General features: G+C 38.2%; 7 protein-coding genes across 12 annotated transcripts; 5 read left to right on the top strand and 2 right to left on the bottom strand.

Annotated features, from left to right (window-relative positions):
* Positions 1-4638: 4638 nt before the first annotated feature.
* On the top strand, positions 4639-8616 carry LOC113292586 (biogenesis of lysosome-related organelles complex 1 subunit 2-like). 3 transcript variants are annotated; one of them, XM_026541484.1, is made up of 4 exons: positions 4645-4788; positions 6344-6399; positions 7179-7321; positions 7858-8616. In XM_026541484.1, exons 3-4 carry the CDS (start codon positions 7211-7213, stop codon positions 8122-8124), a joined length of 378 nt encoding a protein of 125 aa, XP_026397269.1. In that variant the 5' UTR covers positions 4645-4788; positions 6344-6399; positions 7179-7210; the 3' UTR covers positions 8125-8616. The 3 variants fall into 3 exon arrangements, with proteins under 3 accessions (XP_026397265.1, XP_026397269.1, XP_026397258.1); XM_026541473.1 differs by having other exon boundaries at positions 6299-6399; XM_026541480.1 differs by lacking the exon at positions 6344-6399 and having other exon boundaries at positions 4639-4788.
* Positions 8617-8785: 169 nt separating this feature from the next.
* Positions 8786-10719, top strand: LOC113292563 (uncharacterized acetyltransferase At3g50280-like). Its single transcript, XM_026541459.1, has one exon. It carries the CDS (start codon positions 9041-9043, stop codon positions 10484-10486), a length of 1446 nt encoding a protein of 481 aa, XP_026397244.1. The 5' UTR covers positions 8786-9040; the 3' UTR covers positions 10487-10719.
* LOC113292575 (protein ENHANCED PSEUDOMONAS SUSCEPTIBILTY 1-like) lies at positions 10710-12579 on the top strand. The gene has a single exon (XM_026541465.1). It carries the CDS (start codon positions 10839-10841, stop codon positions 12270-12272), a length of 1434 nt encoding a protein of 477 aa, XP_026397250.1. The 5' UTR covers positions 10710-10838; the 3' UTR covers positions 12273-12579.
* LOC113346483 (ATP-dependent zinc metalloprotease FTSH 12, chloroplastic-like) lies at positions 12435-15802 on the top strand. Its single transcript, XM_026590061.1, has 7 exons — positions 12435-12520; positions 13071-13224; positions 13312-13496; positions 14874-14915; positions 15366-15462; positions 15613-15669; positions 15791-15802. The coding sequence occupies exons 1-7, from the start codon at positions 12435-12437 to the stop codon at positions 15800-15802; spliced, it is 633 nt and encodes a 210-aa protein (XP_026445846.1).
* Positions 15803-16274: 472 nt separating this feature from the next.
* LOC113292547 (uncharacterized acetyltransferase At3g50280-like) lies at positions 16275-18182 on the top strand. Its single transcript, XM_026541458.1, has one exon. It carries the CDS (start codon positions 16479-16481, stop codon positions 17901-17903), a length of 1425 nt encoding a protein of 474 aa, XP_026397243.1. The 5' UTR covers positions 16275-16478; the 3' UTR covers positions 17904-18182.
* Positions 18183-18676: 494 nt separating this feature from the next.
* Positions 18677-27756, bottom strand: LOC113292469 (probable E3 ubiquitin ligase SUD1). Of its 4 annotated transcripts, none has more exons than XM_026541451.1 (9): positions 27433-27756; positions 22279-22683; positions 21301-21960; positions 20990-21198; positions 20607-20893; positions 20245-20402; positions 20004-20142; positions 19772-19918; positions 18677-19402 (listed from the first exon to the last, which is right to left on the bottom strand). In XM_026541451.1, exons 1-6 carry the CDS (start codon positions 27697-27699, stop codon positions 20353-20355), a joined length of 1878 nt encoding a protein of 625 aa, XP_026397236.1. In that variant the 5' UTR covers positions 27700-27756; the 3' UTR covers positions 18677-19402; positions 19772-19918; positions 20004-20142; positions 20245-20352. The 4 variants fall into 4 exon arrangements, with proteins under 4 accessions (XP_026397236.1, XP_026397237.1, XP_026397238.1 ...); XM_026541452.1 differs by having other exon boundaries at positions 19772-19854; XM_026541453.1 differs by having other exon boundaries at positions 20990-21165.
* LOC113346405 (probable E3 ubiquitin ligase SUD1) lies at positions 18980-20262 on the bottom strand. Its single transcript, XM_026589966.1, has 4 exons — positions 20245-20262; positions 20050-20142; positions 19772-19918; positions 18980-19402 (listed from the first exon to the last, which is right to left on the bottom strand). Exons 1-4 carry the CDS (start codon positions 20260-20262, stop codon positions 18980-18982), a joined length of 681 nt encoding a protein of 226 aa, XP_026445751.1.
* Positions 27757-27792: the final 36 nt, after the last annotated feature.

Here is a 27792-nt window from a genome sequence, read left to right as displayed (position 1 = left end):
TTGCACTATATATGTGCCATTACGACTCCACATCGTACTATGATGGGTCTTCAACACTGTTAAGTAGTTATGTTGGAAATGAGTTCCCAACAATTATCCGCATTTTAAAGCTTTTAGCAAAAGATCTCTTAACGCTAGATTTGCGAGTTATCACTTTAATGAGACAGTCTTCCCGTCGTTAGGGGGAGATAAGAAAAAGTATTTTCTAAGGGAACGACATGAATTATCGTGGTGTGTTCCCACTATGTCTCATATTGATTCTTGTACTCCACAAATGTAAATGTGAAGTGATAAAGAATATTCGATTTTCAGAATGTACACTGATGTTGCTAAAGTGATGAGATCACACATACAAGCTGCAAACCTACCTGCAAAGTTACAAATCCTCAATACGGGATATACACCATAGACTAAGGTGTTGCAAGTACAGTCGTGGCTCCATAAAGGAAGTTGGAGAGACCACTTGGTTTGATCAATCCTCACCTAGAAATGAAGTAGGTGAGTAAGGCACAACTTATTTATATCATCAGAAATCATCTCATAAGATTGTATCTGAATATTTCCATGAATCAAACTGGAGGACGCTCCGAAGTTTTAAATGATTCTAGAGAACAATGAAATCCTGACGAATTATGAGAATGCATATGAGTCAATGGAAGGATCATGCGTGCACAATGATGATATAATCCATAAATAGTTGCTCCAGAAGTAGAGTACAATGAGATCGAACATGCTTTATTTTGATTAATTTCAAATAAATAGCATATTTAGCCTACGCAATCCAGGCAGAAATTAGTTCTTTGACAAATATACAGGTATTTGGTGTGGTAGTGCTAACCAACCTAGTCTAAAGCCTGTGGAACATATGTGGTTATTTGTCACAAAGTGTAGTGAGAAGAATGAGGTCTTAAAGTATAAAGAATCACCTTGTGGCGCGAGCTTTCTCACAAACCCCTGGATCGCTTACTCTTTTGAACATCATAATGTTCAGTTAATTAGTTTGCTTGGTAGTTTCAAAAGAACTTGAAACATAGTAGATGTGATTATATCTCTGGATATTTAGACTCAAAGATATTTGCAAAAGTGCATGATGGCATTTTGCTTCCCAAGTCGAATGACTCTAAACCACGGAGTGTGTTTGCAGTTACACTGGAACACTCACTTATTGATTTAAACAATCAGGCAGATGTAGTATACCCGTTTAAGTGACTATTTGATTGGGAAGGGATAAACAAGTAAGGTTTCGTGCCATGCGTATTAAATAAGTTCCTGATTCAGAATTATAGAGTTATCTATGTCGACGGTATGAACATGATAAGTACTCTTAACGGAATAAGAGATCTTACAAGCTATTTAAAATCTGAATTTGAGATGAAAATCCTGGGAAATCTCGATCTTATCTATGTTCTAAACTAGAAGACTGAGCTTGTGGTATATTATTCCACCAGTTTGCATATGTCCATTGTCAGGAAATTTAACAAGGGCATGCATGCTGCTAGCACTCCCATGATTAGTCGAGTTTCAAATGTACATAAATGACCAATTCGTCTAAAGGAAGATGGCAAAGTTGTGTCGGGAGATGAAATTTCCTTATCTAAGTATAATAGATGCACTGTTGTACTTAGCATTATGTACTAGGCCAAATCTTACATCCTCAGTGAACTTGTTAGCTAGATATATCTCAGCGCCAACTCAACGTCATTGGAATGGTATAGGGAATGTAATCATGTACTTAAAAGTAACCATTGACATAAACTTGTTTTATTCCTGCAAAGACATAAAAAGGAATGCTAAAGGAACTGCAATCCAAAGGTTGTTGATTATGAAGGAACAATAATATCTTCTCCACCAAAAGTAATTAGGAGGAGATATGGTAGACTATTTTTTAAGTCATTACCGATATTCAGTTTCGAAAAGTACATGACTAAAGGAACTTTCTGGTACAACTCTGAATGTAATCAGGGGGAGATGTCGACATCATGGGGAGGATCCAAGGATATGATGTCGACATATTTTACTTCGAAATTGAAGTTGTGTTGTACTCTTTTTCCCTTCGATCGAGAATAGTTTTTCCCAAAGGGTTTTGTTACTCGACAAGGTTTTTAGCGAGACAATACTAAAAGCATCAAGTATGTTGAACGTTGAAGACATAAATATCGTGCTGATATTATTGAAAATATCTGAATCAAAGAAATGAAACACGATAAGACGTTGAGCAACGTAACTTCCAGAATCAACAACATGGTTCTATAAACATCCAAGTCACCAAAGTAAAGTGTGATAAACTCCTTTTGACTGCATTAGACTAATGAAAATTGTCTGACATCAGGGGGAGCATCCAATGGTGTGTTGAACTCTTTTCCTTCACCGAGGTTACTTTTTCCCACATGGTTTTGTTGCTCGGCAAGGTTTTTAATGAGACAACAACAAACACCGGGAATGTAATTTCCCAGCTAAGGGTATTGTCTTTACCACGAGGATTTTCTGCCTTAAGAGTTGTAAAGCAACTAGTCAACATCAACGGAGCAAAGTGATCATATGCAATATATCACCTTTACTTGCACCTGTCACGTTGTACTATTTTCCCTTCGTCAAGGTTTTGTCGCACTGGGTTTTTCCTTGTCAAGGTTTTAATGAGGCAACATATTCGAGTCCAACTATGTTCTAAGTTTGCTTAGTATTGTACTCTTTTTATTTAGTTCAGGTTTTGTCCCGCTGGGTTTCCATGACGAAGTTTTAACAAGTCAATTAACTTTGACTTGTCGGTCTTTGAAGATCGTATTGCATGTGATGAATTACTTATAAATTACGGGACAACATGTGAAGTGCTACATGTGAAGAGTTGGACCAAGGTTTTATCCCACTGGGTTTTTCCTTGTCAGAGTTTTAGTAAGGCAATTGTTTTCCGCACAAGTCATCAAGGAGAGAACGACATTTGAAGAAGCACTATGTGTAAAATTTCGTTATTGAACCGCACAAGGGGGAGTGTTACAGGGCCTATGGCCATGGATGTGCGGTCCAAAAGGATAGTCTTTTGGTCTTCCTTTTCCCATGTATATAAAGTATTTATCCATGTAACTATACTAACTCTATTCAACGGAAAACCCTTCTTTTTGTGTCTCTTTTATCTTTCTCTATATTTCTCCTTCAAAATAAAAAGAATATTAATGACGACTTCGATCAGGCACTAGTTCGCTGAGATAATCTTAGCATATTAAATTACAAAATTACCCTTTATCAATATATGAAAATACCATTAAAATTTAAACTGGGTATTATACAACCGTTCTTTATCTAGCCTAACTTAGCTAAATAAATCATTAAAGGTCGTTCACCAAATTTATAACAAAACTGAAAACACAAAACTACTTCAAAATCAATCAGATTAATCTTAAAAAATCTGTTAGCTTCAGGAATTACTTTTCTCCCTTTGGTGATATAAATTATTCCTAATTTGCATAGATTTGTGTTTATTCATTTTCCTAAAGTTTAATCACCTGTAATTCTTGATTCATTTCATTTCTTATCTACTTATCTTCTCTCTTTAACTATTACCATGAACTAAATCTCAAGCATGCATAATCACATGAAGTCGAGGAGAAATGGCAGAAACTAAGATCCAATCTCAATGTTCTCATCAGACAGTAGTTCAATCATTTCTGATTTTCGATAACTTCACGTTGCAATGCTTTACAAAATCCGTCCATTTTTCGCTTCTATCTATTGTTGTTGAGGAGACTTCCAATTAATCAATTAATCTTCAAACAACAACAACTAATCGAAAGAAGCATTGTGTAAAATTATGGGGTTGGGAACCTCAGAGGGGATGGATTCTGCCAGCCACAGTCAGCATTGTCGTATTGATTTCACGACACAGTCAGTTAATTCTCGAGCATGTCGGTACCTATGCCGACATAGTATGTTGCTTAAATTTCTATGCCGGCACATGATGAAAAGTATCCAGAAAATTGATTTTTTTCACTTGACTACCGACATTGATAGATTTATATCGAGCATGCCAGCATTTAGTTCCGGCATTGAATTCATCAATTCCGGCATGGTCTTCATCACTTCCGGCGATGTAAAATAATATATTTCCGACATGGTCTTCATCACTTCCGGCATGGCCTTCATCATTTCCGACATGTTCTTCATCACTTCCGGTATGGTCTTCATCATTTCCGACATGTTCTTCATCACTTCCGGCGTGGTCTTCATCACTTCCGGCATGACCTTCATCATTTCCGACATGGTCTTCATCACTTCCGGCATGGTGTTCATCACTTCCGGCGTGGTCTTCATCACTTCCGAATGTGTAAATAAATAAATCGTTTTCAAAGTGAGGAGCCGGCAGAGAAGGAGAAGAGAATTTGAAAGGAAGTGGGGAAAATTTAGAATTTGAAAGGGAATGGGGAACATTTGGGTTTCAAAGCTTTAACCCTAAAAGAGATTAATAAGAAGTGGAGATGCAAATGGGGATATGCTTTTGTTTGTTTATTTTAAATTTTTTTATTTTTATTTTGAGGAAAGGATACTTTAGTATTTTTGCCCCAAAAACACCCCTTAGCAGACGCTATTGGTTGGGGGAAATAATTCATATCCTTCCATTACTTTTCATATCCCCAATTGTGGGTTCCTAATTTATGAGGTTCATTTTTTTTTCTTTTTCTTTAATTTCCCGATTCCTGATCCTCACCTCTCCTCGGGTTCTCTTCCGCGCTACCTAAAGAAACTCCCAAACCTCTCCATTGAAAAAGCAGGAAAATATCATCGATCTCTCCTTTGGAGGTGAGAATTTCATTTCGTTTTTTGTTCTGATGATCGTTTCTATAGTCATTCAATTATGTAATAATTTGAATTTGTAGCAAGATATCAGTATTGTAGATCAGTGATATCATGTTCGTGGCTACTTTGTCCGATTTCGTTAATTAGTTCTCAGAGATTCATGCGCTGCTTTCTATATTTTCATCCATGGATCATGCTTGATATGATTGTTAAGCGGACTGGTTTTCAATTACATTACTTACTTCATGCTTGATTTAATTGGTTATGTGTGGATAGGAATGATTCTAATTGATTCATTCGTTAGCATTTTGTTCGTGTGTTGAAAAACGACTAGTTTGTTGTCCTCTATTGCCATCTGATTTGCCCGTTTACATGAATTTATAAGTTTCAAACTGTTTTGAATACTGAATTCAAATATCCTTTTTCTTTTTCCATCAAGACAAATTGCATATTTCTTGAGATCTCATCAGCTGTGTTTAGTCTAAATTAGTATTTCATTTTTGCTTATAATTGCATTACTAGTTGCGGATTGACCTTCTTCAAGGTACTGCCAATCGTCTCCGCAGGACCACAGCTATTGCTTGTATATCCTTGTTTTTGTCATTAATTTCTCATTCATCTGTATGTAGTTATAAGCAATCCGTATATGATACGGATGTTCTGAAACCTCAAAGACATGAAATGTAGCTGTATGTTTCAATTCTGGACGAGATAGGGAGGGTCTAGGGATTAAATTTTTAAGGCATGTCGTATTTGAATGAGCAATTCTGAACTAACCAGCATGAACTCTTGTTAGTATCCATGAAAACGAATGCTCGTTTTTATTTCCCCGTCATCAGAAACTGTAGAAGTAGTTTCAGTACTATTACTAGTGTCATTGGTAATTACTGTTGGGATCATCGATTTCGAGCTTTCTGTCTGAAACTCTAAACCCATGAGTGTATATGAGTTTTCAATAGCAACTGAATGTACTTTCCTCGTTCTATTTTTGTATTGAATGGCAGTGTTGAGGGGAATTTTTTCTTTGATAAAATCTAGTACTGTGTTGAACTTGGATGGTAAACATATGCATATATATAGACTCGGTTGAAAGAGATTAAAGTTTATTACGACAATGCCGGGTAACCAAATTAGTGTAAGCCACATCTATAGCTTCGATGATAATGCCCACCTCCTTGATGCAACTAATAACTTGTGCACATATTTCTTCTTCCTTTCTTTTACGTTATTGGTCGCCAGTTTTGACCGTAGGACACATTCACTTGTCGTTCTATCTAGAGTCTGGACTCGAAATTTGGAGCGAGTCTAGTGAGTACTGACTGTACTATGATTAAAAAAAATTTCTCCTGATACTAAGCATATTTATTGTTTGTAAATCTGTAATGGAGGGTTGGGGCTCATTTGCTCTTCTCCAAAGGGGGTGTATCTTACTGATGCATAGTACTGACTACTCCATATTCTTTGGTCATTGCTGATTGTAAGAAGTACATAAATTTTGGCCTTCATTTTTCAGTCTCATACTCTCATCACACTGATTTGGTGTTGCACATGATTCAAGGATATTGAGTGAATCTATCCGTAATCCAGCCTTTGATTTGCCACTGCCACCACAAGGTACGAGTTTAGATTAGCTCCGTGCACTTATTTACTTTTATCCAATATCCACTAGAAGATCTCAAGGTTTGTTTTGTTTTAGGTTTCTAGTGAGTTTCTTCTTTTCTAATTTTTAGGGTTTTGCATTGAGGAAACCTAATTGGGAAGATCTGCTGTTAAATATTGATAATTGAGAAAGTTTTTGACTTGATTTTTAATTTTAAAATGGTACTTGGACTTGATCAAGTTCTCTGAAAAGTCAAAATTTCAAAGGTTATGATGATATAGTTGCAGTTGAGTTGATTTTTGGTGTAGATTATGTGAGTTCTTTTTTTTCCCTCTCCACCAAATGTTGTCTTTTCGGGTTTTGGTTAGATTTGGCGAAAGATGTTGTAGTACATACAGTAGTAATCTTAGTTTTAAAAGACTAACAATGTTATCACTATCAGTTCTCAGTAACAGTTTTACGGTGATAAGAACTTCAAGGTAGTCTCTAATCAATATCATTTCTTATAACTCTAGCCAATTTTAAAACATGATATCACATTTACTGGCAGGGGAGTTTGAAAGTACATAATTTAAAATGTTACTCTGAGTTGTGCATATTTTCGAAGGTCTTACGGACTTTGTGACTTATCAGCTTTGATTATTGAATTAGGCATAACTCCCTGTGATCGTGTGATTATTTTGCCACAATTGTGTACGATGTGCGTTTGATATCATTGATCTCTTGATGTCATTTCAATTGTTAGCTGTGTATCTCTGTGATGTGTGTAAATATGATTAATTGTTTTTTCTAGATGAGACCAAAGTATCAAAGTTGAATCTATATATGTATGTTGGAATGGGGAAAAAGGTTGCGAATGAGGAGGTAGACAAACTTTCTGAATCACTTAACGGTCTCTTCACCAATGTCTCTACCATGATCAAAGGAGAACTCCAGGTCTCAACTCAATTATGAATTTTCCATCCCACTTTTTCTACATTTTATTATAATTATTATTGGCTGAGGCATGAATGTGTCATTCTGTTGCGAACTTACATATTTATTATTGAATAATCTCTTTGGATACTTTCTTTTCCGTGTTAGTCAAACTGCACATGTAAATCCCGGTCTCTCACCACCTCGTCTATAATTTGATCGTCTTGGGGGGGGGGGGGGGGGGGGGGGGGGGTGGGGGGGGGGTATTGATTTGTATGGGGTACTTCTTTAAAAGTGGTTTCTTCCTATTCCATGTTCCCCTTTTAATATGTAATCTTAGATTTTCACTATACTAATAACAGAGTTAGTGTTGTATTCTTGAAATCGGTTAGTTCTGATTCATACACCATATAGTCATAGTGAAATATCGTCTCTGCCTAGTTTTTTGTCACCTTCCCTTGAAATGAGTTTTAGATTTTATTAGAAATGGCTTAAATACTAATACATCATTCTAGGGTCTAAATTTTGATTTTATATTTTTATTTGATTGTTGTCAGGGCACAAATAACTTGCTGGAACTTTTGGAGAAGATGAATACCCGAGTAGCAGAGGAATACAAGGGCCTGGGCGATGTAGCTTCTGGATTGCGGATTTTTGTGGAACAGTTGAAGGAAAAAAATGGAAACTTTGATGAATACGTTCAGCAAATTGAAGCGATGGAGTTGCAACTGACCGAATTTGAAGCTGTAGTTTCTGTGCTTGACAAACATGTGTCTTTTCTGGAATCAAAAGTGCATTCTGCTTATCAGCAATCTCCATCCTAAAATACTATGCTGAGACTAGTGTTTTCTGTTGGTGAATGATTTAATCGATCCGAGGATTGAGAGAGGAGTCGATGAAGAAACCATGTATATACTAGATGGGGCCAATTTTTGACGCGGCTAATGTAATGGTAGGAAGTTCACCTAGATTTGACGTTTATGGATGTGATCTTGGGCTGGGAATGGCAGTGCTGTACGTAGCGGATTTGCTAATAAATTTGATGGGATGGTGATATGTTGCCGGGGTCTAGCAGGGATTGGGAGTGTGATGCTTGTGGTTTGTCTTTCGCCCTGAGTTGGCCGCATCTCATGAGATTCATTCAAAACTTCTTGTCTATGTTCTTGTCCTCGATTACGTTTCTTAGTCTTTGATTTATTTGTATTCTCTGTTATTGTTTTGTAATCGAAGAAGTTAAACAGGCACTACCAACCACCATTGACTGAATATTGTGTTTTCAACCAATTTAAAGATTCATAACCTCTCTTCTTACTCAATAAGGTTAAGTCTCATTTCAAATGGGGAAGATGCAGATTTGGAATTCCATTATTTCAAAGCTACTTAACAGTTGACTCACCAACCTCTTCGGATTATATACGAAAGGGTAATACAAGTGGGAATTGCTGACATAAAAGAATCAGAAAAATAAATCAAGAAAAACAAAATAAGCCCATTTGAAGGGCAAATCTGATACGAGTGCCAAGAACTTACTAGGAAGCTGCCTGTTACAGCAACCATAAGTAACGACCAATCAAAAGAAAAAGAGGATATGACTTGAAATCTACTCGATCCTGACTTTTTGACCTTTTGAAGTTTCTATTTAAGTTTAAAGACTAAATTTAAGATCGTTCATTAGCAACTACCTAACTTCTCCAATCTCCACAAACAAGATCACTATCATCTGTATTTATCAGTCACTAAATGAATCAAGAAACTGTTACTGCTGTTCGACAGATTTCAAAATGCACAATCAAACCACACACAGTTTCAGAAGAATCAAAACAACCACACTATTTGACTCCATGGGATCTATCCTTTTTCAATGCACAGTACATTCAAAAGGGTCTTCTCTTTCGGAAACCTTTACCTTCATTAGAAGATCCAAACCCAACCATAACCTTCATCGATCGACTTAAACAATCTTTGTCCATGACATTAACTCATTACTACCCTCTTGCAGGTCGTATGGTGACAAAAAAGCAAGACAATCCACCATTCTATGGAATTTACATAGACTGCAGCAATGACTCTGTAGGATCTGAGTTCATTCATGCTGCTGTAGATATAACCATGCTGGATATTCTTACCCCGATCGATGTGCCCCGAATCGTTCAATCATTTTTTGCTCTCGAAGGAGCCATCTGCCATGATGGGCACACCGAGCCTTTGTTAGTGGTACAGGTGACTGAGTTATTGGATGGCATTTTTGTGGGCTGCACTTTTAGCCATGTTTTAGGTGATGGGACTTCTTACTGGAAATTCTTCCACGCGTTTGCAGAAATCAGTAGGAATCTAATAAAATCCAGCAAACAAGCAGGCGATCAACATACTGAATGCAATATTTCTCATCCACCTATAACTAAGCGCTGGTTTACCGAAGGCAACGGAGATCCATTCCTCATTAACCTCCCATTCTCTGACCATACAGAATTCATCGAACGATACAAGCAACCACTCCTCAGAGAAAGAATGTTCCATTTCACTGCAGAATCGCTGGCGAAACTCAAAGCTAAAGCCAATGAAGAATGTAACTCAAAACATACACAAATCTCTTCTTTTCAAGCCTTAAGTGCACTTGTTTGGAGGTCAATAACACGAGCACGCCACTTTCCTCCAGATAGAAAAACAGGTTGCAAGTTTGCAATTAACGATAGGTTGAGACTGAACCCACCTTTGTCAGAGAACTACTTTGGCAATTGCGTTCAGACAGTTTGTGGAACTACAACTGTTGGGGAGCTATTAGAGCATGGTAATGGATGGGCGGCTATGCTTTTGCACGAGGCTGTAAAGGAACACACCGATGAAAAGATACGAGGACTGAGAGAGGAATGTATGAAGAAACCACGTATATACCAGATGGGGCCATTTTTTGATCCGGCTAGTGTAATGATGGGAAGTTCACCTAGATTTGACGTTTATGGTTGCGACTTTGGGCTGGGAATGGCAGTAGCTGCACGCAGCGGATTTGCTAATAAATTCGACGGGAAGGTGACATCATACCGTGGCCTAACAGGGATAGGGAGTGTGATGCTAGAAGTTTGTCTTCCGCCTGAATCAATGAGTGCACTTGAATCTGACGAAGAATTCATGGATGCTGTATCTCCTCATGAAATTCATTGTCAACACATCTTGCCTGTGTTTGATTAGCATTGCTAAGGGTGCCTCTGCTGGGTTCAGTCCAAGTCAACAAGACGAATAAAACCAAGCAGAAATGAAGAATTAGAAATTCATTTCCAATGAAAATTATTTACCTTGCGTCAGCGATTACGTTTATGTTATGTCTCCTTGCTGTTGAAGTTGTTCTAATACTAGATTATTACTCCTAAGGACATTCAGAATAAAAATAAATAAATGGAAGATTAGTTTAATAATAGCCACAAGACACTAACTTGCATTCAACGCGACCTTATCCGATTCTTGCAATATCTGTATAAGTTCTAGAAGCATAAGCCTAATTTCACAAACACCATCACTGGTATCAATCTTTATCAGTCACCAAATGAATCAAGAAACTCCAAAACATGTTCGACAAATCTCAAAATGCATCATCAAACCACACAAAATCTCAGAAGAATCAAAACAACCACACTATTTGACTCCATGGGATCTATCCCTTTTAAATTTAAACTACATTCAAAAGGGTCTTCTGTTTCGGAAACCGGCACCTTCATTTGAAGATCCAAACCCAACCATTACCTTCATTGATCAGCTTAAACATTCTTTGTCTATGACATTGACTCATTTCTACCCACTTTCAGGCCGCATGGTGACAAAACAGCAAGACAATCCACCATTTTATGGAATTTATGTTGACTGCAGCGATGACTCTGTAGGAGCTGACTTCATTCATGCTGCTGTAGACTTAAGTATGCTGGATATTCTTACTCCAGTCGATGTACCCCGGATCGTCCAATCATTTTTTGCTCTTGAAGGAGCCATTTGCTATGATGGGCACACAGAACCTTTATTAGTGGTGCAGGCAACGGAGTTACTAGATGGCATTTTTGTGGGCTGCAGTTTTAGCCATGTTATAGGTGATGGAACTGCTTATTGGAAATTCTTCAATGCGTTTGCAGAAATCTGTCGGAAACTAAGAAAAGCTAGCAAACAAGCAGGTGATCAACATATTGAGTGCAATATTTCTCATCCACCTATAACTAGACGCTGGTTTATGGAAGATCACATTGACCCAACCCTCATCAGCCTTCCATTCTCTCACCATAAAGAATTCGTCGAAGACCCGTATGAACGACCACTTCTCAGGGAAAGAATGTTTCATTTCACTGAAGAATCAATGAAGAAACTCAAAGCTAAAGCCAATAAAGAATGTAACACTCAAATCTCTTATTTTCAAGCCTTAACTGCTTTTGTATGGAGGTCAATAACACGGGCACGCCATTTAACTTCTGATCAAAAAACAAGCTGCAGGCTGGCAATTGACGATAGGTTGAGACTGAACCCACCTCCCTCTGAAAACTACTTTGGCAATTGTGTTCAATCAGTTTGTGGGACTACAACTGTTGGTGAGCTATTAGAGCATGGTATTGGATGGGCGGCATTGGTTGTGCACCAGAGTATAAAGGAACATACCAATGAGAAGATCTGCGGATTGAGAGAGCAATGGATGAAAAAACCACTTATATACCAGTCGGGGCCATTTTTTGAAGTGCCTATAGTGCATATGGGAAGTTCACCAAGATTTGACGTTTATGGTTGTGATTTTGGGCTGGGAACAGCAGTGGCTGCACGTAGCGGATTCGCTAATAAATTTGATGGGAAGGTAACATCATACCGTGGTCTAACGGGAATAGGGAGTGTCATGCTTGAGGTTTGTCTTCCACCTGAATCAATGAGTGCACTTGAATCTGACGAAGAATTTATGGATGCTGTATCGCCTCATGAAATTCATGTGCAACATCTTGCCTATGTTTGAGTAGCTTTGGCAGTGGTGTCACTGCTGAGTTCAGTCCAAGTCAACAGGATGATAAAAACAAGCAGCCAGCAATAAATATAAATAAAAATTCCCATGAGAATTAGATATTGAAGTGGTAGTCTACTGTTGATTTGTTTTCTTTATTTTGTTTTGTGATCGAAGATGTTCAACAGACACTACCAACTACTACTGTATTCAGAAAATGAGCTATATAACCAAAATTGGGTGTTTCCTGGGCCATATGGACAGTTAGGATTCGGCCTGGGTCAAATGTCCAAAGGAATCTTTAAATATTGAGTTTACGTTACTGCCCTTCATATCACAGAAAACCTATTTCTTCTCTCGTCTTCTTCGTCACCCTGAACATAAAACAGATCTGAAAGCAGCTCTCGTTCTCCATCGCCGCCATCAACACCGCGGAAAATCAAACTCCCTCTTCAAAAAAACTTCACCACCACAACCAGCTCCGCCAATTTGCTATTCTTACTATCCATTACAGACAAAACCCAATTTCAGTTTCTTCAAAATTCTCATACCACCAATCAAATCTATCTCTATTTCTCAACCCACTTTCAGTTTCTTCAAAATTCTCATACCACCAATCAAATCTATCTCTATTTCTCAATCCGCAAAAAAGAACAACCAAAATTTCCCATAAAAAACTCATCTTTCGAGCTTCTTCTTCATCACCATCTACTGGGGATTCTGAAAATGAGTCTAATAATTTGTTTTGGTCTAGAATTTCTCGCTCAATTCGTCGTGGGTCTGAACGATTCTTCTCAAGTTTTGGTAAATCAGTGAAAAAGAAACTGGGTTTGATTTAAATGAAGCTAATAGCAAAGTGATTTTGGTTGTTAGTGATGTGAAAAACAAGGGTGGAGATGTGATTCATCGTTTTAGGTTTGAATTGCTACCTGGGTTTGTTGATTGGAACAAGCTTGACCACTGGAAGGTATAACCCTTTTCTTCAATTCATATCATTTTGTACACTTTTGGATGCAAAAATGAACATTTTTTTTCTTGGAATTATTGTGCTTAGGATGTTAAGAATTGGGAACCAAAGAGAATTGGGGCATTGGTGTTGTATGTTTGTGTTGTGATCATTTCATTTCAAAGGGTGTATATGGCTTTTAAAGCTCCTCGGATAGCTCAAATCAAGCAGGACTTAATTGAGGCTTATATGGAGGCAGTAATCCCTGAGCCATCTCCAACTAATATCAAGAGGTCAGTGTAGTATTTCTCTTCAGTTCATGTCAATTGGGTCTTGAATATGATTCCATCCAGTTTTAAACCGAGATGAACTTAGTTTCATCCTGTTTTAATGTGTAAATTGATTGATTTTTTTTTCTTCTGGAAATGTGGATATACTCATTTTTCTTTTCCTTTTAGGTAAGAGTTCTTGTTCAATAACATGATAAAGCTGGTTTTATTTCTATGTAAACTAGAACGAAACTGGTTTCATTGTTCATAACTGTGAAATGTATATGTCAATTTTCTTGTTAATGTATCGATCTGTAAACACACTAATTTGCATTTTGTGAATTTGTTTACGTAGTAGTATAAAATATGATGCAATTGAGTTTCTGTTGAATATTTCTCATCTTAGTACACGTTCCGATGCATTTTCCGGTTCCAGCATCTGCTTCCACTGGATGATTCTGGTTTCATCATGTGTTGCCTTTGGATGAAACACGGTTTCATCTTGTGTTGCCCACTATTGACATGTCGTCAGAGAAGATTTGGTTTGATTGTTCTTGTTTTCATCTTGTGTTGCCTTTGGATGAAACATAAGCTAAGAGCAGTAACTTAATTTTCGTCTCATTGTTCTTGTTTGCCATATAGATTATCGCTACTTCGAGTTTGATGGCAACCTGTTTACATGAAGAGGTAAAGAGACTGCAAAATCTTGTGTATAGAGTAACCACAGAGAGATGTAAAGAACCAAAGGATGGAATTTGGTTTCATCCTAGGATGGAATTTGGTTTCATCCTAGGATGAAACTGGGTTTCATCCTACTGTAAACAAGGATGAAATTGGGTTTCATCCTAAACTAACTTGAGTTGAATTTGGTTTCACCCATTTTAAACTAGGATGAAACCAGTTACATCATGTTTTAAATTTGGTTGAATTTGGTTTCATCGATATTTAGGCTGGGATGAAACCAGTTTCATCATGTTTTAAAATTTTTTGAATTTGTTTTCACCCATGTTTAAACTAGGATGAAACCAGTTACATCCTGTTTTAAATTTAGTTAAATTTGGTTTCATCGATATTTAGGCTGGGATGAAACCAATTTCATCATGTTTTATTGACTGACTTTCTATACTCTTATCTGCCTTAATACTTTATGGTTCGTTACAAGTCCTACTTTCTTAACGATAGTTTCTGCGGATTATCTTACTACCACTAGGAAAAGTGTTCATTATCCTGACAGTACTGCCGCTACAAATGAGATTCACAATTTCAGTCTTTGTTGAATTCACTTGCTGTAAAATAACGCTTACCGCTTGCATATATATTTGTTAGTATATAATTTTGGTTTAGAGTTTAGACATACATATGTTACTGCTCTTAGCTTATGTTTGTCAGTGGTGGTTGCAGAGCTGTTGCTGGTGTTGCTACCAGAGAAGCTACAACAATGAGGCAATGAATTCTGGTGTGTGTGCTTTGACACTTGCAGAGAAAAGATCAAGCCTCTTAAAAGATTGTATCTACCTAATGTCATTGCTGTTGTTGTTGAGGTAAAGGTTCGTCAAACCCTAGCTACAAAATTTAAAATCCAAAGTTTCGATTAAGCTTTGAGTTTAGAGGAATTTGACTCATTAAAAATTTGTTGTTATTGAAATTGATAAGGTTAAAATCGATGATAGGGGATTCTGTCTTCAGTTAGGCTTATATTCCCCAACTAAATCCCACTCAAAGGAATCCAATAGATAATCTTCAGGGTTTTTTTTATGTAAAGTTAATTTCCAGGTGTTTTTGATTTTCTCTTTTTCTTTAATATGCTCATCATTTTTCTTACAAACTATGCCTCTCGGAAATCTCTTATAGGGTCACTAATATATTCTTAACTTTTGCATATTTCTGTTGCAGGGAAATGAAGATGATCTTTGAAATATCTGCACTTAAGCTGGGGATGTTCGCATTCCGTGTCCAACGTGATTCATATGTCCACTCCCAATTGATATGTGTTAGTATTTCTATATCTAATCTGTAGTGATCCCAGAGGCATCTGTGATTAGAGATGAAAATACTAATCCTATTTCAGTTAGAAAGACATAAACGAACAGGTGGTATGCGGTATTGTTCGCCGGTGATGCTGTTTTTTTCTTCCTTGCAGAGATTGATGTGGCTGAGTCATGCTCTTGAATCTCAGATTATGGTAGGTAGTTCCCATGTATGTGTGTTTTATCCTGACTAAGCATATATCAAATAAAAGAGGTGTACTCTGTTTTTTTACTCTGTTTTTTTGCTCTGTTTTTTGCTCTGTTTTTTTTTTTCAATTTTTGTTCTTCCAGAGGAAGGAGTAGAAGAAGCATAAGAAGTTGGAACTCTGTTTTTTTTTTTGTAGTACTTTGTTTTTTTTGTAGTACTCTGTTGTGGTAGTAGTACTCTGATTTTTGTACCACTCTGTTTTTTTTGTAGTACTCTGTTTTTGGTAGTAGTAGTACTCTGTTTTTTTTTCCAACCTTTACTAACCCAACGCTGTAAATATTTGTAAAAGATAGGGACATATTTATCTCTTCAGGTTAATAAATAAAAAAGATTCTGGGTAAAATATCCATTTTGGCTAAATGAACAGTATTTTTCTGTTTTTTGGCTATGAACAGTATCTAAACCTAAGAATATAGGATTTGTTGCAATTGGTCTTTTTGACCAATTTTGTGCTTTTGGTTGCTCAAAGGCTAATTGCAAAAATATATTATGCCATCATAGAAGTGAAGTTCCAATTGAGAAAACAAGAGTTGGTGAAATTTGTGGTGCCAACAACTTACCAGGAAAGTGGCTATGTCTGCTACATTGGACATTCAAAATAAAAATAAAATTAGTTCATTAGTCAGAACACGTAACTTGCACTGCACGACCTTTTCTGATTCTTGCATTTTCTATTTAAGTTTGGAAGCATAAGCCATATTTTGATACCCTTCTTCAATCTCCACAAATAAATTCATTATTATAATTTTATCTGAATTTATCAGTCACCAAATGAATCCTGATACTACCAAAGCTATTCGACAAATCTCAAAATGCACCATCAAACCACACCAAGTCACGGGAGAATCAAAACGACCAACCTATTTGACTCCATATGATCTATCCTTTTTCAATTTTCAGTACATTCAAAAGGGTCTTCTCTTTCGGAAACCCGTGCCTTCATTAGAAGATCCAACCCCAACCATTACCTTCATCCATCAGCTTAAGCATTCTCTGTCAATGACATTAACTCATTACTACCCTCTTGCAGGTCGTATGGTGACACAAAAGCAAGAAAATCCACCATTTTATGGAATTTATGTAGACTCCAGCAATGACTCTGTAGGAGCTGAGTTCGTTCATGCTGCTGTAGACATAACTATGATGGATATTCTTACCCCAACCGATGTGCCTCTAATCGTCCAATCATTTTTTGCTCTTGACGGAGCTATTTGCCATGACGGACACACCGAGCCTTTGTTGGTGGTACAGGTGACAGAGTTACTGGACGGCATTTTTGTGGGATGCACTTTTAACCATGTTGTAGGTGATGGGACTTCTTACTGGAAATTCTTTCATGCATTTGCAGAAATCACTAGGAACCTAAGAAAAGCAGGCAAACATGACGGCAGTATTTCTTGTACACCTATTACTAAACGCTGGTTTTTGGAGGAAAACGGAGATCCATTCCTCATCAACCTTCCATTCTCTGACCATAAAGAATTCATCGAAGAACGATATGAACGACCACTTCTCAGAGAGAGAATGTTCCATTTCACTGAAGAATCATTGGCAAAACTCAAAGCTAAAGCCAATGAAGAATGTAACGCAAAACATGTTCAAATCTCTTCTTTTCAAGCCATATGTGCTCTTGTATGGAGGTCAATAACACGGACACGCCATCTTAATTCCGATAGAATAACAAGCTGCAGGTTACCAATTGATGATAGATTGAGATTGAACCCACCTCTTTCTGGAAACTACTTTGGTAATTGCGTTCAATCAGTTTCTGGGACTACAACTGTTGGGGAGCTATTACAGCATGGTAATGGATGGGCGGCATTGCTTTTGCACGAGGCTATAAAGGAACATACCGATGCGAAGATCCGAGGATTGAGAGGGGAGTGGATGAAGAAACCACGTATAAACCAGACTAGGCCGATTTTTGATCCGGCTAATGTAATGATGGGAAGTTCACCTAGATTTGACGCTTATGGTTGTGATTTTGGGCTGGGAACGGCAGTGGCTGCACGTTGCGGATTTAATAATAAATTCGATGGCAAGGTGACATCATACCGTGGTCTAACAGGGATAGGAAGTGTGCTGCTCGAGGTTTGTCTTCCACCTGAATCAATGAGTGCACTTGAATCTGATGAAGAATTCATGGGTGCTGTATCTCCTCATGAAATTCATTGGCAATACCTTCCTTATGTTTGATTAGCTTAGGTAGTGGTGCCACGCTGCCATTGTGTTTCAGCCTAGTCAACAGGATGAACGAAAACAAAAGGAAATAAAGAATCAGAAATTCCAATGAGCATCATTTGCATTATGTAAGCGAGTACGTTTGCATTAAGACTTTTAGCTTTTGAAGTTACTTTCTGTGATTTGTGTTTTACGTTTTGTAATTGAAGAAGTTAAACAGGCATCACCAACCAACCACCATAGACTGGGTATTGTGTATTCATTGTTTAATTGATCAAAGACTTATTGCCAGAATAGTATGCCATCAGAAAAGTTCCCATGTCTGTACATGACAAAATGGGACAATGGAGCAATGTATACAAGTAACCCCAGGTTACTTGCATAGTCTGGAGAGAGACCAATAGGTATTTGATGAATGAAAGGATACATACAAAAAAGTAAAAAGCTAAATAGGCTAATCCAAGTTGCAGTACATTCATACGTATTAAAGCTAGCTAGCTTTACATCACCGGAACAATGATGAGAAAAGAATTGTATCCCTTCAAATTTGTAATCATCCAAAAGAAGCCGTTTGTAAATGACAAGACTAATGATAAGATATACAATCGGAAAAGACATGTCAGGAAACAGTTTTGATTATTTGACTGCAATAAATTCGGAGCAACCCATAGAAAATGTGGTTAAAACTAAAAGGGGTTGTAATCGAGTATAGAATAGCTTTGCAACCAGTGTTGGTTCCAATTTCCAACCAACGGGCAGGAAATTGGTCCAGACTCCACTCTCCAGAGTGACAATATCAATATGTCATATTTTCAAAATTTTCACAGTTCCAATACAACTATATTCTTTTTCCCAGTACTCTCGGACGACTATATGTTCTAAGCAAGACTTCGAAATGAGAACTAAAACTAGTTCTGACAATATCAATATGTCATAAGGCAAAGCCCCTCTTCTGAATATTTACAAGCAACACTGTGGAGCTTATTTCACAGTGGTAGGCAATTGACAAAAGAACTTTCCCTACAAGAAAACAAAAGAACAAAACAGCTAAACAGCTCACCTTTGATTTTTACAGTACTTCCCTGATGACATTAGAGTCCATGAGACTCTGCTAGCCATCTCCCAATCTCATTTTCGCTCTCCGTTGCTGCTTCACCAAAATTTTGCAGCCCCAAACCAGAATAACGGTCATCTCTGATAGAATTGTGAAGCTTGGTGATCCAACCATTAAATCTTTGGGCACAGGAAAACAGTACAACTATGGTCACACAGGCTACCCAAGTAAACCGATAAACAGTTGAATTTACTGTTAGCAAAAACCAAAGCAAGGGAACTATCCATCTTGTCAAAACGTAGAGAAGGCAGAGAGACAGTAACAGATTCATAACGATTGGAATCAATATTTCCTGCAGCATCCAACGCCTTGGAAGCTTCAAGAAATCATTCTCTCTCACCCTCTCAAACTTAAACCGCCAACTTTCGTCCATCAGAACAATCCTATGGTTCAGTAAAACCTGTAAAACGCAAATCAGACGACACAAATACTAGGAGATTGTTCTTTACCACAACTCAAGTAACTTGAAGGAAAAACAGATTTTCTACCAATGAGAACTTGTCATAATTGGTATTGTCACACTTCGTAACTTTTTAAACTTTTCAGGGAGGCAGGCTTCTAAGACCAGAAAGCTATGTGTATCCATGTAGGCAAATTCTAGAGTTTCCTGCTCGAGACGCTTATAAGAAAGCTAGCAAAGTCAACCCCAGATTGGAATATGTTTATCATATTTTCAGGGTGACACTGTGCACCTCCATCTTAAGGGTCCATTGAACCGTAAATAAACGCTATTCAAAAGTGAGACACAGTAAAGGGTTACAGTAAATACCAGTGTCCTCCACAGCTTAAAGAAGAGGAATCCCACAACCCAATCCTGACGCAAGAGTAAAACCGGGGCTTCAACCACCAATGCTGGAATTGGCACCATAACAGAAAGCTCAAATAGAAGCCCGATTAACACTGGAATAACAATGATCTGGAACCAAAAGACTCTAAATATTAACATTAGAAGTGAGATGCTAACTAGGAATGCAAAGAAAGAAACAGAAAATATCTATTACCCAAAGTGATAATAGAACACAACTCTCAACGATAATGCATAACAACTTGCAGATATGGCTGAACCGCAAATGTGCTTTCCCTGCTCTCCAGTGAAAGAAGTCCAGATGGAAAAATTTCCAATAAAGAAGGCATAGATATCTAAAGAAAGAAGTTGGAAACTTAGTGTTAACAATACAATTCACCCAAAAAGCATGGAATTGAGCAGAAACCAGTGGGGATACAATGTTACAAGCATATTACCGTTGCACTTGATGCCATGAGTTATTGGGAGATTAGAAATGGAACTGAACAATACACGTCCTAGTGGTAGGCATACAATTATCAAAGATGTACTGAGGAGAAGCAACGTTATCCACGCCAGAACAACCAACAACACAACACGAAATTCAAAAGCATGCCTGCAAATAGTCCAGTAGAAGATTTAAGCTAAAATGGAGTAGAAGACAAGATACAGTACCAGGTGCATGAAAATATCTCATAAATCACCAAATTTGACATTTCAAAAGCAATTAGTGAGCACACTAGATATGTCACTATAAATATCTTTTGACAGAATGTATTCCACACATAAATGTGACGACGACTAAACTGAAATTACTTACCCATCAAAATTCTGTGAGGTAAAAATATTTTTGTTTGGATCTTGAGCAGCAATGAGTCCATCATGCTATGCTGTCTGTCTTGCTGCCTTTCCACTTCCACATTCTCCTTCCTACCAATGTCCTCAGGTCTGGAACACAAGAAACCACTTAAGCCAAGAACACAGCAAACTGAAGTAACCCATTGATGGAGAAGAGCTGCAACTGTTTCCCTCAGTTCAATTGTGTAAGGTAAGCATAACTGGAGCACAAGCATGACTACAGGAATCTTGGTGAATGGGTCAGATGCACTGCAATTTGGAAAGAACCTGATTTAATGTTACCCTTCAAAGCAAACCGAAACGAAAAGTAGAAATGTGGTTCACAAGTAGTAGGTGGCAACTTACAAAATATGCAGAGGGAAGATAGTTGGTGTTAGTTGCATGGCTAGTACAACTGGTAAATATATTAGAGATACTATCAAAATGCCATTAACGGCAATAGAGAACAGAAATTGTCTAGCTTGCACTTGCACATCATCGGTAACTACATGTAAAATCTTGGAGATTGGATCTGCTAAATCCTGAAATAAGTATTGAACTTCTTTATGCAAAGCCTGAACAAGTAGTTAAAGGCAATATATTATCAAAAACACTACACAGAAAACTGGTGATTACACAACGATTTCAATTTTATCAAATAGGATAAAGAATAATACCCTTTGAAGAAGGCTCATAGAAATGCGTATTTGAGACATGTATATGATTCCTGTCGTCCAATGCATTGAAGAACTTACTAAAGGGAATTTTGAGAAGAATTCTACCCTATCAGAAATTGACTTCCCAAACATCGCAATGGTACATATATCCAACCACCAACCATATACCAAAGGAAGAACCCCAAGATGAATTAACAGAAAGAATGAATAATTCATCGTTGTCAGGAATTTCTTCAGATAGTAACGTATTTGTGATGCAACAGTTCTAATAGGGATATCGAAGAAAACGAAGACCAAAGGCGCAACGACCATATACCCAGTAGCAAGAGTAACAACATTGTATAGGAATGGGCTTCGATTCACTAAACGCGGCTTGCCAACACTACTTGAGGTTCCTCCTTGTCCAATACTGTTTGCAGCCAAGCTTTCAGCAACCACTTCTACAACACATAAAAGCAGGCCATCATTCTGAATTTCGGTCGTTACATTTGTAAAGGCATGTAATGCATTCTTCAGTGAGTTGTTCTCTATATTAACTGCCGACTTTGTAAATGGCATGAATATTGACAAAGCTGCGAAGAAAAACCAGGAAAGACAATGCAGTACAATTCGTCCCAACGAGAACGGCACGAATATCAGCACACCAAGGGTAATCAGAAACTGCAAAAGAGAATGAGAGGATAACTTCAGAATTCTAATGTATTAAATCTTTAAACCAGCAATAGTTTGAGATCATTGAAGTATTTATTCTTTATAATTGCTGTAACTGGAGGTGGTCTCAGACGGATAACAGAATCATTCACATATTAGAACTAGATACATCCGTTTTTGTATCATATGGCATATGCTGAACTTATCATGAAAAAATCTTGAACTTATACAGTGCAATATTTGATATTTATGTTGAGACACTAGGATGCAACTCATAAACCTAACCAATTGAATACTGACAACTTAAATAGAAGGAATGGAACTTACATTTCTCAGATTGGTGGCTAGGTTTATACAAATCCTTCGTAGAGGAACATCATAGGTGAATACCAGATGCAAAGTATAGCCACACAATACCATTACCATCATCTCAACTAATAGAAAACCAATTCCATATAACCAGTCCATCATAAGTGTTGAAGGAGACATATGACTATGAACTAATAATTCATATACTTCAGAAAGGCTCCTCACAAAATACAAACGGCATATCCAAATTATGAGCAAGGGTACCATAAAGAGTAGGTAAAAAACTGAAACCAAAAACATCACACAGATGTGCAGAACATGGCATGCTTTCATTGCAATCCCGCCCACAAACTCTCTGAGAGGTAGCCTTGTTGGAGTATTCTCAGCATAAACACGACATACAGAAAATTTATGTTTACACACCTGCAAAAACCATAGGACTAATTCTGAAGAATAAAACGGCTATGCATGAGAGGCAAGTCATCGAGTTAGATATAGTTTGTTGAAGCTTTCTTATCTTTAGGAGATTGAATAAGTCATTAGACTGAGTCAGTTTGTTGGCATCATTTTAGGAGTCAGTTTCGTTTGTGTTAGTTGTGCTTTCATGATCTATTTAAATGATCATTGTACGTCAGTTCAATAAGATATAAGAAATCTTCAGTACAGACTAGTGATCTTGTCTCTGATATACCAACAAGTGGTATCAGAGCCTGATACGAGCCTGGTGAGAGAGAGGAAGAAGATGGGTGATAGAGATTCATTGTTAAGCATTCCGAAATTCGATGGAGACTACGAGTACTGGGCCATGTTGATGGAAAATTTGCTCAAGTCTAAGGAGTGGTGGGATCTAATTGAAACTGGGATCATAAGACCAGAGAGGAACGTGATTCTGACTGGTGTACAGAGAACTGAGTTAGCAGAGGCAACGCTAAAAGATCTCAAGGTGAAGAATTACTTGTTTGCATCAATAGACAAGTCGATTCTTAAGACAATCATGAAGAAGGACACGGCCAAGGATCTATGGGATTCAATGAAGCAGAAGTACCAAGGGAACCAGAGAGTTCAAAGTGCACAGTTACAAAGATTGAGACGCAACTTTGAAGTTTTGGAGATGAAGGAAGGAGAAGCTATAGCAGATTACTTCTCGAGAGTCATGCTAGTGGTGAACGACATGCGTAACCTAGGAGAAGAGATGACTGACTCCAAGGTGGTGGAGAAGATCTTGAGGACGCTTGTTGAAAGATTCACATACGTCGTGTGTGCGATCGAGGAATCCAACGACATAAAGGATCTTACGGTTGATGGACTGCAGAGCTCTCTGATGGTGCATGAGCAGAAACTGATCAGACATGTAGGGGAAGAACATGCTCTGAAGATAGAAGGAAGATGGAAATCTGATGGAGGTAGAGGTCAAGGAAGTTCAAACATGAGAGGTCGAGGAGGTTATCAAGGTAGAGGAAGAGGGAGATCAAATTTCAATAAGGAGTCAATTGAGTGCTACAAATGCCACAAGAAGGGCCACTACAAGTTCGAATGTCCAGACTGGGATAAGAATGCCAATTATGCAGAGCTCGAAGAGGATGTGTTACTTATGGCACATGTGGAGACAGTTCAAGAAGAAGAAGAACATATATGGTTTCTTGACTCTGGTTGCAGTAATCACATGTGTGGAAATAGGAGTTGGTTTGGTGATTTTGACAGTAGCTTCCATACGAATGTGAAGTTAGGAGATGACAGAAGAATGAAAGTTGAGGGAAGAGGGAGTCTCAGTCTGAGAATTGATGGAGTTGCACAGACCATTACCTCAGTCTACTTTGTGCCGGGACTTAAAAATAACCTACTGAGTGTGGGACAACTGCAACAAAAGGGGCTGAGAATCATCATTGAGAATGACGTCTGTGAAATATGGCACAAGCAACAGATGAGATTGTTGATGCATTCAACGATGAGCAAAAATCGTATGTTCATCATCGTGGCAAAGATGAAGCAAATTGACGATGAAGTAAAATGCTTACAAGTCACAGAAAGAAAGACAGAAGAGTTGTGGCACAAAAGACTTGGACATCTTAGTCACAAGGGAATGCAAGAGCTGGCTGAGAAGAATATGGTGCTGGGAATCCCATCTTTAAAAATCAGTGGAGAAAAGAACTTGTGTGATACGTGCATGAAGGGAAAACAAAACCGAGAAAATATACCAAAGAAAAGTTTGTGGAAGTCAGATCGTGTGCTGCAACTTATTCACACAGACATCTGTGGACCCATTACGCCAGTATCATCAAGCGGAAAAAGGTACATGATAAATTTTATTGATGACTACAGTCGAAAATGTTGGTCTTACTTTCTTGTCGAGAAGTCAGAAGCTTTACAGACTTTCAAAGAGTTTAAAGCGGCTGTGGAGAGAGAACTTGGACAAGCATTGGTATGTTTAAGGTCAGATCGAGGAGGAGAGTATAACTCTAAGGAGTTTGAAACTTACTGCAAAGAAAAGGGAATCAAGAGACAACTAACAACTGCATACACACCACACCAAAATGGCATAGCAGAAAGGAAAAACAGAACAGTCATGAACATGACAAGGTGTATGCTTGTAGGTATGTCGGTACCAAGGAAGTTCTGGGCTGGCTGAAGCAGCTCAGTATGCTGTTCATATTCTGAACAGGAGTCCATCAAATGCACTAGGAGATGTGACACCAGAAGAACGATGGAGCGGTCACAAACCTTCAGTCGCTCACATCAGAACCTTCGGCTGCATTGTTTATGCAATGGTACCTTATGAGAGAAGGACCAAGTTAGATGAAAAAGGCATAAAATGTATCCTGCTGGGAGTAAGCAAGGAGTCAAAGGGTTATCGTCTCTACAATCCAGAGACACAGAAAGTTATAATAAGCAAAGATGTGAAGTTTGATGAAGATCATGGATGGGAATGGGAGGAGAATCAACAAGAGAATGGCTACGTATGGGAGAAACTAATGACTGAATCAGATGATGAAGAAGGTGAAACAAAAGCTACCCCACCTGAAGAGGAAGTGAATACTGAGACAGAGGTTTCAGATACGCTTAGACAAGAAGAAGAAAGTGAGCCTGAGCTAGGAGACACAAGTGGAACAGCTCAGAGAGATTCTAGTAGAAGAAGAAAGCAAGTCCCTGTTTGGATGAAGGATTATGTGGGGCTCTTTGTCGAGGAAGATGAGGAAGAATACGTTATGGTAGCCCACCCAGAGGATGAATACGTTATAGTAGCTCACCCGGAAGATCCTGAGAGCTTCAGAGAAGCAGTTCAAGACAAAAGATGGAGAGAAGCGATGGAAACAGAGATAAAATCCATCGAAGAAAATGACACATGGGAGTTGGTAGAACTACCTATGGGAGCCAAAGTGATTGGAGTAAAGTGGATCTTCAAGACGAAGTACAATGAAAAAGGAGAAGTAGACAAGCTTAAAGCAAGATTGGTGGCCAAAGGATATCATCAAAGACAAGGTATTGATTTTCATGAAGTGTTCGCACCAGTTGCGAGGTGGGACACGATACGTGTTATCTTGGCCATAGCAGCTCGAAGAGGTTGGGAGATGTTCCAGTTAGACGTAAAAAGTGCTTTCCTGCACGGTGAGTTAAGTGAAGACGTCTATGTAGATCAACCAGAAGGATTTAAAGATCAACAGGACACAAGGAAGGTCTTCAAGCTAAGGAAGGCTCTTTACGGCTTGAAACAAGCCCCTAGGGCCTGGTACACTCGCATTGAAGGCTATTTCTCAAGAGAGGGCTTTGAGAAGTGTTATTGTGAGCACACCCTGTTTGTGAAGCGGAATGGAGCAGAGATCTTGATAGTAAGCCTGTACGTTGATGATCTGATATACACTGGTAACTCAGCCACATTACGTGAAAGGTTCAAGGCGTCGATGATGGAGGAGTTCTCAATGACAGACCTTGGAAGAATGAGATACTTCCTAGGAGTTGAGGTGATTCAAGATCAAGAAGGAATCTTCATCAATCAACACAAACATGCTTTGGATGTCTTAAAAAGATTTGGAATGGAGAGCTGTAATCCAGTGATGAATCCAATTGTTCCAGGACAGAAACTATCTAAGGAAGGTGAAGGTGCTGCAGTTGATCCAACATTGTTCAAGCAGCTCATTGGGAGTCTCAGGTACCTCACTGTTACCAGACCTGACTTAACCTTTTCAGTAAATCTTGTGAGTAGATACATTGAAGAACCGAAGGAGATACATATGTTGGCGGCTAAGCGAATCCTGAGGTATGTGCAAGGCACAAGAGAGTATGGAATTCAGTACAAGAAAGGAGGAGAAGATAAACTGATTGGCTATACAGACAGTGATTATGCGGGAGATGTAGACGATAGAAGAAGCACATCTGGCTATGTCTTCATGCTGAGTGGCGGAGCTGTCTCGTGGGCGTCAAAGAAACAGCCCATAGTAACCTTGTCAACAACTGAGGCTGAGTTTGTGGCTGCTGCGTATGGAGCTTGTCAGGGAGTATGGCTCAGGAACATTTTAGAAGAGATTGGAGTTAAACAAGCTGAAGGGACTGTAATGTTCTGTGACAACAGCTCAACCATCAAGCTGTCAAAGAACCTGGTGCTACATGGAAGGAGCAAGCATATACATGTCAGGTATCACTTCCTACGCGAGCTAGTGAATGATGGGATTATTCAACTTGAGTATTGTCCGACATTGGAGCAGCTCTCGGATTTCATGACCAAAGCAGTAAAACGAGACACATTTGAGAAACAAAGGAAGAGCCTGGGAATTGAAACTAAAGAAGGTTAAACTGGAAGGGAGGAGTTCCAGTTTAGGGGAAGAAATGAAGAATAAAACGGCTATGCATGAGAGGCAAGTCATCGAGTTAGATATAGTTTGTTGAAGCTTTCTTATCTTTAGGAGATTGAATAAGTCATTAGACTGAGTCAGTTTGTTGGCATCATTTTAGGAGTCAGTTTCGTTTGTGTTAGTTGTGCTTTCATGATCTATTTAAATGATCATTGTACGTCAGTTCAATAAGATATAAGAAATCTTCAGTACAGACTAGTGATCTTGTCTCTGATATACCAACAAATTCAACATAAAAAGGCAAAATCAAAAATATAAAAAATCCCTGTTTCATCAAACATAAAACCCTAACTAACAAATTGAATCAGAGATAGAGATAGAGAGAAACCTCGCATTCAAAAGTGACGCGTTGCTTCATCCACTGGAGGAGACATTCTGGATGAACAAATTTCATACTCCCAGAACAAGCACAAGGGTATTGAAGTGGGTTTTCAGAATCACCAGGGCTATGACAAATCCTGCAAATCTTCTCTTCATCTTCTTCTATCTCTTGATTCTCTTTCATGTTCATAATTTCTTTGGTTTCCATTTTCACTCTCTCTTTGACTCCTGAGTCTCTCCCTGTTCTTCTTGGAAACCCAGTTTCTCCCACCATTTTCTTTTAATTACTACTGTTAGTAAGGCATCGTCTGTACCAGAAAAAGGTGTCCGCTCCAGAACCAGTAATTTGTCTGTTCTCTTCACTTTT

Source organism: Papaver somniferum, chromosome 1 (assembly GCF_003573695.1).
Source record: "Papaver somniferum cultivar HN1 chromosome 1, ASM357369v1, whole genome shotgun sequence".
Taxonomy (NCBI): Eukaryota; Viridiplantae; Streptophyta; class Magnoliopsida; order Ranunculales; family Papaveraceae; genus Papaver; species Papaver somniferum.
The sequence above is the reverse complement of the archived record's forward strand: the minus strand, read 5'-3'. Positions and strand labels throughout refer to the sequence as shown.

Bases quoted from the DNA above. Each gene is read 5' to 3' on its own strand.
- LOC113292586 (XM_026541480.1), top strand. From the start codon at position 7,211: ATGTATGTTGGAATGGGGAAAAAGGTTGCGAATGAGGAGGTAGACAAA. The intron at 7,322-7,857 runs GTCTCAACTCAA...GATTGTTGTCAG, and splicing joins TGATCAAAGGAGAACTCCAG to GGCACAAATAACTTGCTGGA.
- LOC113292547 (XM_026541458.1), top strand. From the start codon at position 16,479: ATGAATCCTGATACTACCAAAGCTATTCGACAAATCTCAAAATGCACC.
- LOC113292469 (XM_026541451.1), bottom strand. From the start codon at position 27,699: ATGGTGGGAGAAACTGGGTTTCCAAGAAGAACAGGGAGAGACTCAGGA. The intron at 22,684-27,432 runs GTTTCTCTCTAT...TGGTTTTTGCAG, and splicing joins GCGTCACTTTTGAATGCGAG to GTGTGTAAACATAAATTTTC. The intron at 21,199-21,300 runs GTATTATTCTTT...CTACTTGTTCAG, and splicing joins CTATGAGCCTTCTTCAAAGG to GCTTTGCATAAAGAAGTTCA.
- LOC113292575 (XM_026541465.1), top strand. From the start codon at position 10,839: ATGAATCAAGAAACTCCAAAACATGTTCGACAAATCTCAAAATGCATC.
- LOC113346405 (XM_026589966.1), bottom strand. The intron at 19,919-20,049 runs GTTGTTATGCAT...TTTTGGTTCCAG, and splicing joins CGGTTCAGCCATATCTGCAA to ATCATTGTTATTCCAGTGTT. The intron at 19,403-19,771 runs GTATTTACTGTA...TGCGTTTTACAG, and splicing joins TTAAGCTGTGGAGGACACTG to GTTTTACTGAACCATAGGAT.
- LOC113292563 (XM_026541459.1), top strand. From the start codon at position 9,041: ATGAATCAAGAAACTGTTACTGCTGTTCGACAGATTTCAAAATGCACA.
- LOC113346483 (XM_026590061.1), top strand. From the start codon at position 12,435: ATGTTCAACAGACACTACCAACTACTACTGTATTCAGAAAATGAGCTA. The intron at 13,225-13,311 runs GTATAACCCTTT...TATTGTGCTTAG, and splicing joins ACAAGCTTGACCACTGGAAG to GATGTTAAGAATTGGGAACC. The intron at 13,497-14,873 runs GTCAGTGTAGTA...TGGTGGTTGCAG, and splicing joins TCTCCAACTAATATCAAGAG to AGCTGTTGCTGGTGTTGCTA.